We start from the raw sequence: 7,529 nt of genomic DNA, 5'->3' as shown, positions 1-7,529 counted from the left end.
TATATCGATTTTTGCTTCTTCTTGTGCACGGCATTTACATGAAATCGAGGCCAATTTGCCATACTGGCGAAATTGTGCGCTCATAGTCCGCCCACCCAGGATCGCGCTTTTACTCCAACGTGGTCATCATTTGCCGCGTAGGGGGAAGTTCATTGCACTTCAGAGTTGGTTGTAGGGAACGGGATAGCAAGGTAATATCCTTCTCTTTAGGTCCGAAAGACCGAACACGGGAGTATTGTAGCCAATACACGAGGTTGTATAGAATAATCAGCTTTCCGATTAGCTAACTGGAAGTGGTAAAATATAAGAAAAATGAAAAAAGGCACCTTACTCTACAAAGAAAACAACTGAACACGCATAGTCAGCTTGGTGCCTTAGTTTTCTACAGACCCCATTTAGGATGGTCCGGCAATTAGCTGTGGCAAGTTAAAGGTATCTGAAGTCAAGCCAAATGTCCACTCACTTCAAATGCAGAGCCAGGGATCGCGCGCCTGACCAGTTAACTTTAGTAAAGTAAGGGAAAGGCAGTGTATTGGAATAAGGATATTGAAAATTGGGTAGTTAAAATTGGATATCCGGTCCAAAGTATGGGGAATGGTGATTCCTTTAAAAATTTTCAATGCAAACCTATCAGCATACCGATTTAAAGGTCCCTAATGAACATTTGTTTTGGTTTGATCTCGCTCCCCTACGATGGAACAGGTTGGTCTCTAAGTGTTGCATTTTGAACCATTTCCCGTGCTAGCTGCGAAAATCGCGAAGCATACAGGAGCATTAAACTGACAAGCGGCAAATCTCGGTTAACCAAACCCACTAAAGTTCTCGGATCTTCAAATTCTTCAATTCTTAGAACTAATTGGTGAATGCAGTGTAAAATCAAATCTTACGGACAAGCTGTTACCCAAACGTAGCGAGAACTAGGACATGCACCTTGACTTGATACTGTAAGTCATAGGTTCAACTTTGTCGAGCCGCTACTACCTTCGAGCACACTTTCTTACCATTATTACCTGTACCTTTATCCACTGGTAACGTGGACCGTATGGATGACTCAGCACAGAGCTTTTCAGCCTGCATTCAGTTCCTGGACTTAACTCCAACCGGAAAACTTCGTATGTCTGTGGATGATGGATTGCATCCTTTACTAGTGATTTCCCCGGCAGTATCTGACTTTCCATGATGTGTTAATAGTTCTTTTTACAAATTATATCAAGGATGTCATGGACTTCCTCGTGCGTCAGTTTATCATATGTGAGTTGCTAAACTGCTTCAGTCACCAGGCGTTAGCGTAAAACATTCTTTTTGCCGAGTCTACGGGCAAAACCGTTCATTTTCCTTACCTTTACTTCCCTCCTCAATGGCCCAATAGCAAGATGACCAAGATTCAGTTCGTCTTCTGGGTGTGAACGCCTCAGTTGAGTTTGCTGAGGTGCTGTCTGTGGAAGACATTTTAAACCACATCATCCCGGTCGTGCGTGGCGCGGCAGAGGACAAGTCTTGGCGTGTACGTTACCAGCTTGCCGACCATATAACCGACCTGCAAGCTGCCGTCAAACCTCAAATTACCGTTCAGCATCTGGTTGATGTATACGAAGTACGTTATCTATTATTCTGCACAACCACTCGCTCGCCGTGTACATATAGTTTGAGAAGTGTCACTGAGTTCGTTCGTTTTTCTGCTTTTTCCGTTTTCTTTTTACTTAGAACATCCGACTTTTAATCATGCTTATTGAAAGCGTTTAGCTTAGCGCGAAGGAACCTAAGGTTGTGTCTATCACAAAGAGAGCATGGCGTGCAATTAGTACTTTTAAGTGTTTTTTTGTTGACCTGCATTTGAGGCTGGGCAAAGGACGTTCAACTGGTATCATTTAAAAAACCACAAACCATTTGGGACTAAACATGTTTCTTTTAAACCCTTTTTTACATCCCGATAGCATTTGCTCAAAGATCCGGAGGGTGAAGTGCGTGCGGCGGCTGCAGGCAAACTGAAAACGTTTGCCGCAACCTTACCATCAGAGAGTCGCGAGACAATCATTATGAAGAACATCTTGCCAATCATACGTGATATGGTTGGAGAAACCAACCTGCAGGTGAAGACTGCCCTTGCCGGTGTGATGATGGCCTTGGCTCCGCTGCTTGGAAAACAGAACACAATGGAACACTTATTGCCACTGTTTCTGACGCAACTAAAAGATGAAAATCCTGATGTAAGGGTGTTTTCTGTTGACTTATGCTGTTAAAATGTTATCTGAGTCGTTATACGTTGCGATGCTGTTCTGTCTAGCTGTGAGTCCCAACCTGCAGAGAAAGTACTCACCATAGATTTTGATAGGGGAGAAGGAGCACGTAAAATTCGCATATCCCCCTTGTTTCTTTTGTAGCGAATGAGGTGACCCAGCTAATGAGGTTACACCACAACCAATGTGGCGTAACACTACCGTTAATTGTGAGTTTCACTGGTGTATTTGGACTGCGGTGCTCACACCTAGACAGGAGGGTGATTAGGGCCTTCAACAAAAACCTTTCACTAAAAAGCCCGACCACAGGTGGGTTCTGATATACTGCGACGTTTTTTAAGGAACACGTCGCCATTCTTATTCTGGCCCCACATCCTGGAGGAGCAGGAAACCGTGTTCGTCGGACCTCTATCCACTGGTCACTGTGGTTGTCGAAACGGTGGGTGTCAAAGTGAAACTCCTTATTGTCGTTCAATGAACCACAGATTTACACAAACCGCTACACCATGATGAGCGAAAAAAACAGTCAGATTACAACAAAGTGCATGCTTTCGTATATTGCCTTTGAAAAGCCCTAGGCACAATTTGTTCGGGTCTCTCCTATTCTCATAAGGAAAACTACTCACAAGGTCACTGAAAATTCTTGGACTATCCACGACCCGTTACGCCATGCTTGGGATTCATCGGGTAGGCGCAGTCCCAGTTCCGTCATCCTTATGTTCCACGTGAACTCAAATTAGAGAGATCTCGGTAAGTACACTCATTTGCATATAAACTGGGTTTCCACGGAAGACTCAACCGAATCTCTCGTTTTTGGTGTTCTTCAACTGAATGTGCTACACAAAGGTCGCCTCATGTTTCAGTTGATGCAGTATTCTAGATATCGCAGTATATTTCTATAAAGGAAGCTACTCACCAGGTTTCTACAAACTTCGATAGCCAATGATGGGTTTCATCCTTCTTAGGGCTCATCAGGTGGCACAGTCCCCGAGTCTCCGTCAACTTTATACCCTATTCTCAGCCAAACAACCCTCCTAATTATGCCAAACCTAGGCGTCAGCTCCATCCCCGCCCCATCCCATCCCGACACATACACACACACAATGGAATCTACGAGCATCAAAGTCTGTTGGTAAATGTCAAGCTGGCACGTAAACATCACGTGTGACAGCTATCTTGAGTAAGATCAGCAGTGCCGTAGGATGCCGATTATTTCGAGCGAGGTGAGATCAATTTGATGTGAGCGTTCCATCATGAAAATAATGGAAGACGATCACACCGTATGCTTGGGTAACTGGCAACTCTCGCCTTTGGAGCGGTATTTTCTTGCGTAGATTATGGCGTCTTACTGTGCTCCTTTTCTGTCGAATTTGCGCCTAACACTGGATGACATTGCACTGACACTTTTCCCCTTCACATCTGTAGGTTCGTTTGAATATTATCTCCAATCTGGAATGTGTGAATCAAATCATGGGCATCACACAGCTGAGTCAAAGTCTCCTGCCGGCAATCGTCGAATTGGCTAGCGATGCAAAATGGCGAGTCCGGTTGGCAATAATTGAGTATATGCCCCTGTTGGCGAGTCAGTTAGGACTGCAATGTTTCAACGAGCGTTTGACCAATTTGTGCCTCAACTGGCTCGTAGATGACGTATATGCGGTGCGAGAAGCGGCAGTGACCAACCTGCGCAAGTTAATGGATCAGTTTGGGATTGAATGGGCTTCTACACAAGTCATTCCTAGAGTAAGCATCTTTTTCCCCTTTTTGGACTTAGCCTTTGATTCGTCTACTTCTTCGGCTCTTTGGATGGTAATGTGAGCTTACTTTTGACGTCACTGTGCAACGTTTTCTGCAGCGATTTCATTCTTTAAATGAGCAGGTGATCCCGTCTTCACATTGTGCAAGCTGTCTTCATTGTGATCCTTCAAGTCCCTAGATAGCTCAGTTGTTATAAGGCGCGAACTTATTGGTAGGAAGGTCCGCGGTTTGAACCCACCTTAGGCATCTCGACTGCCCATGTCTAGGCCTGGGAAGTCTGGCCGTGTCTCAGCTTTTGTGCCTACTTTTAGGGGCATGGTAGCTTCCCGTAGAAAGTGTTACAGCCTGACCACTATTCTGCTCTTCACCCGAACTTTCTGCTATCCATTTTTCAGCTCATTCAATTAGCACATGATCAAAACTACCTTCGTCGCATGATTTGTCTAGCATCATTGCAAGAACTTGGTGAAGCAGAATCTTGTCGATCAGAGTTGTTGCACAAGCACTTGTTACCGACCATTATTCAGCTGGTTCATGATCCTGTGCCAAATGTGCGGTTCAAGGTAAGACCATATTCCTTTCTGTACTAGGCCCCCTTTACGGTGTTGCTCTTATCTCTGTCGATAAAAAAATATCTGCACGACATAGGTTTAAGCATGTAACCTGAAGGTCGGGTTATGGACAAATCCAAATCCGAACTCTTAATGTGCTGCAGAATGATTGGCACTGGTGGAGAGTTATTTTACAGCTTCTCAGTCTGCTGCTTGTACAGGGTTATGACGAGATTTATCGTAAGGATTTGGCCATATAGGGAACACCGTTTGCCATGCCTACATGCGACCCCGTAAACCCTATGTTACACTTGTTCAGACTTGTACACAACCCGTTGAATACAAGCAGGACTGTAGAGGAGCTTTCAAGAGGCTATACTCACTATTTATGGTAGCAACATTCCCCATCAAGAGTTTGGGTTTCTGAGTTACACCGGTGTCTGGAAAGGACCATCCATTTACTACAAATTCATTGAGGGACCTGTCAGTGAAACCATTATTGCTGTGCACCGAAGCCCTCTGCCTATCGCCTTAATGCACCATATGTAAGATCGTGAAAATTACTCGAAATAAGTGACGAAATTCCAGTAATATGATTTGCTAGCTTAGTATAGCGACAAACGAATTCCGATAAATTGCGGAATTTGTTAATGAACACTGACCTGTAGCTTCTGGTTTGAGCCTCCACTGTACTCTTGCATCACTAAGCTAAAGTTATTTTTTTTCTGCCTTATCAAAGTCTGATTCAACCGCACTTCATTGTCTTTCTTCAGGTTTGTCAGATACTCGGCAAACTTGGACACCTGCTAGACTCGAATGCCATCCAGACTTTTGTGAAACCTTCACTAGAAATGCTGGGTGCCGATGGGGATCCCGATGTATCTTATTTTGCCAAGGAGTCGTGTGAGCTGTTGCGCCTAGCCTCTCGATGAACAAGTCGACACTACTTTCTCCATCTTCACATCTCGCACAGTCCTCTCCATTCAGCCACCTTCTTCGTCTTATTAGCCGGAACCCACTGATAAATCTATTTCCCTCGCCTGTACTACACACACATGAGGTGGCTGGTCGGCGGATTCTCCATTTGTGACCAAACGCTATTCTTCTCTCATGCAGAGTTGTCTTCTCTTAAAAACTTCCCTATTTTTTCGTTAACCGGTTGTACGTGTATTTGCTTTGCACCCCGATACTTTTCGATTAATCGTGGTGTGGAGCTTATATATCTGCAGGCATGGTCTTCGCATGTTCTCGCCCTCATCTCTGTTCTCGACCCTTCCAAATTATTTCACGTCTCCTTCCGCATTACTCGGTCGGTTGTTGTATACAAAGTCAGATGCATTTCTTTTTCCGTGTCCCATGCTCAGCCTCTATGTTCATGACCAAACTTTTCCACATAGTCCTCGGTTGTCATCGTTTCCTGCGCAAACTTACGATCATCTCACTTTAAACATTAACCGACTGGAGATGATCAATCATCAGTTGTGTTGCTCTAAACCTCTACAAAAACAACTCGTTTGGTCCTTTCTGTTCCTGTCGATTGACTATATTCGCTCTCACATCCTTTCACCCTTTTCGCCACTGGCAGACGCCATCTATGTGCTCGACCTACTCTCAACATTTTAGCTTTGTTGCATGCGCAAACCGTTCTAGGCTCTTCTCGAAACACGTCATGTCCAGGGTATCGGTGTTTTTCACTGTGAGTAAAGAAACGAATATTGACCCGGTCCTTCTGTTCTTGGCTGCTTTTTCTCCTAGGTTCGATGTTCCCCAACTTGTCGCACGGTTCAGCTCTTGTCCGGCTTTTTGAGTCAGCTTAAAACTTCGCTCGATTTTCATCACCAAAGCTAATCCACTACATTGGTTGCGAATACTGGAGCACATTTTATGCATCCTTGCTTCCGGTAACGATCGATAGGTAGTTAACCGATGCGTGCTGCATAGGTAATTAACACGTACATTTCAGACTCAAATCGTAATGGTCTGTCGACCAGTTCTTTCTTTCATGAGGTCTGTGTTCCATACATAATAAACGAAGTTTTGGCACACCTTTGAGTTGAATGGAGAAGCTTCCGTTTTAGCTTTAGTGTAACCTATGACCAAATAAAGTAAGGTATTCACCAATGTACAAGCCCAAACTCCAAAGTACTGCCTATGGGAGATGACAGGTTCAGTGTGAAACATGCATGCTTGTCCAAGTGAAAATGGCACAGACTGTTTCCCATCAGTGCACTATCATTGAGGTAAACTATATTTTGTTCTTGACAGACCACTTCTGCATGTCGTTTGAAGTTCGCTTCAACACACAAATCCCTCACAGAAACGACTGCTTAGTTAGTCCATTGAGGTGTTCTCCGTAGAGGGGCACAAGTGTATCACCATCAAATATAGGCTTTATGCGGATGACACGGTGATTCCCGCTGCCACAGTTTTGCCCACTGATCAATCATTGGTTAAGGAAACAGAACTGACAATTAGACGTGGTAGTTCGAAATATTGGTGTAAATGCCCGGTTGTGATAGCATATAGGTTGTGATCATGTCCTGTTGTTGGCTTTAGGGTGAATAAAACTGCCAATCTGTGCCCGGCTTCAAAAATAGCTGATCATGCTGTTGTTCTCGGATTCCGCCTCTATGAAAGGGACTATTAGCGCAATTCGGGTTTCTAGCACTGGACTTCATATTCTGGTTCAGTATGTCGGCATTGTGAGCCTGTAACTACTTAAACCTAAGACAGAAATTGATTATCCAGCGATAACTATTTTTGGCACGATTTCTGATGATAGCGACGAATCAGTGCTGAACACTGATGTGCATGATTACTGGATCACTATGCGAGTTGTCATCGTACCCGGTATTGCAGTAGAATGATGTGGATATTAAGGGATCCTGACTAGTTGCCTTGAAAACCAGGATCTTCAGAATCGAGAATCAGGCAGTGTTTACAGCTGTTGTTCAAGCCGCTAACTGTTTTATTTGAAGCGGCG

General features: G+C 44.3%; 1 protein-coding gene across 1 annotated transcript in view; it reads left to right on the top strand.

Moving 5' to 3' along the window:
- The window catches only part of T265_12690 (hypothetical protein), a gene marked incomplete at both ends in the record, with an annotated part of 15,678 nt that overhangs the window by 4,446 nt on the left and 3,703 nt on the right, over nt 1–7,529 (top strand). Inside the window, 4 exons of the mRNA XM_009164953.1 lie at nt 1,370–1,594; nt 1,935–2,207; nt 3,663–3,980; nt 4,340–4,558. Coding sequence (XP_009163217.1) covers nt 1,370–1,594; nt 1,935–2,207; nt 3,663–3,980; nt 4,340–4,558 — 1,035 coding nt within the window. The remainder of the gene's footprint in view (nt 1–1,369; nt 1,595–1,934; nt 2,208–3,662; nt 3,981–4,339; nt 4,559–7,529) is intronic.

The sequence above is a fragment of the Opisthorchis viverrini genome (assembly GCF_000715545.1).
Source record: "Opisthorchis viverrini unplaced genomic scaffold opera_v5_10, whole genome shotgun sequence".
Taxonomy (NCBI): Eukaryota; Metazoa; Platyhelminthes; class Trematoda; order Opisthorchiida; family Opisthorchiidae; genus Opisthorchis; species Opisthorchis viverrini.
Note: the sequence above shows the minus strand (reverse complement) of the source record. Positions and strands in the feature narration are given on the sequence as shown.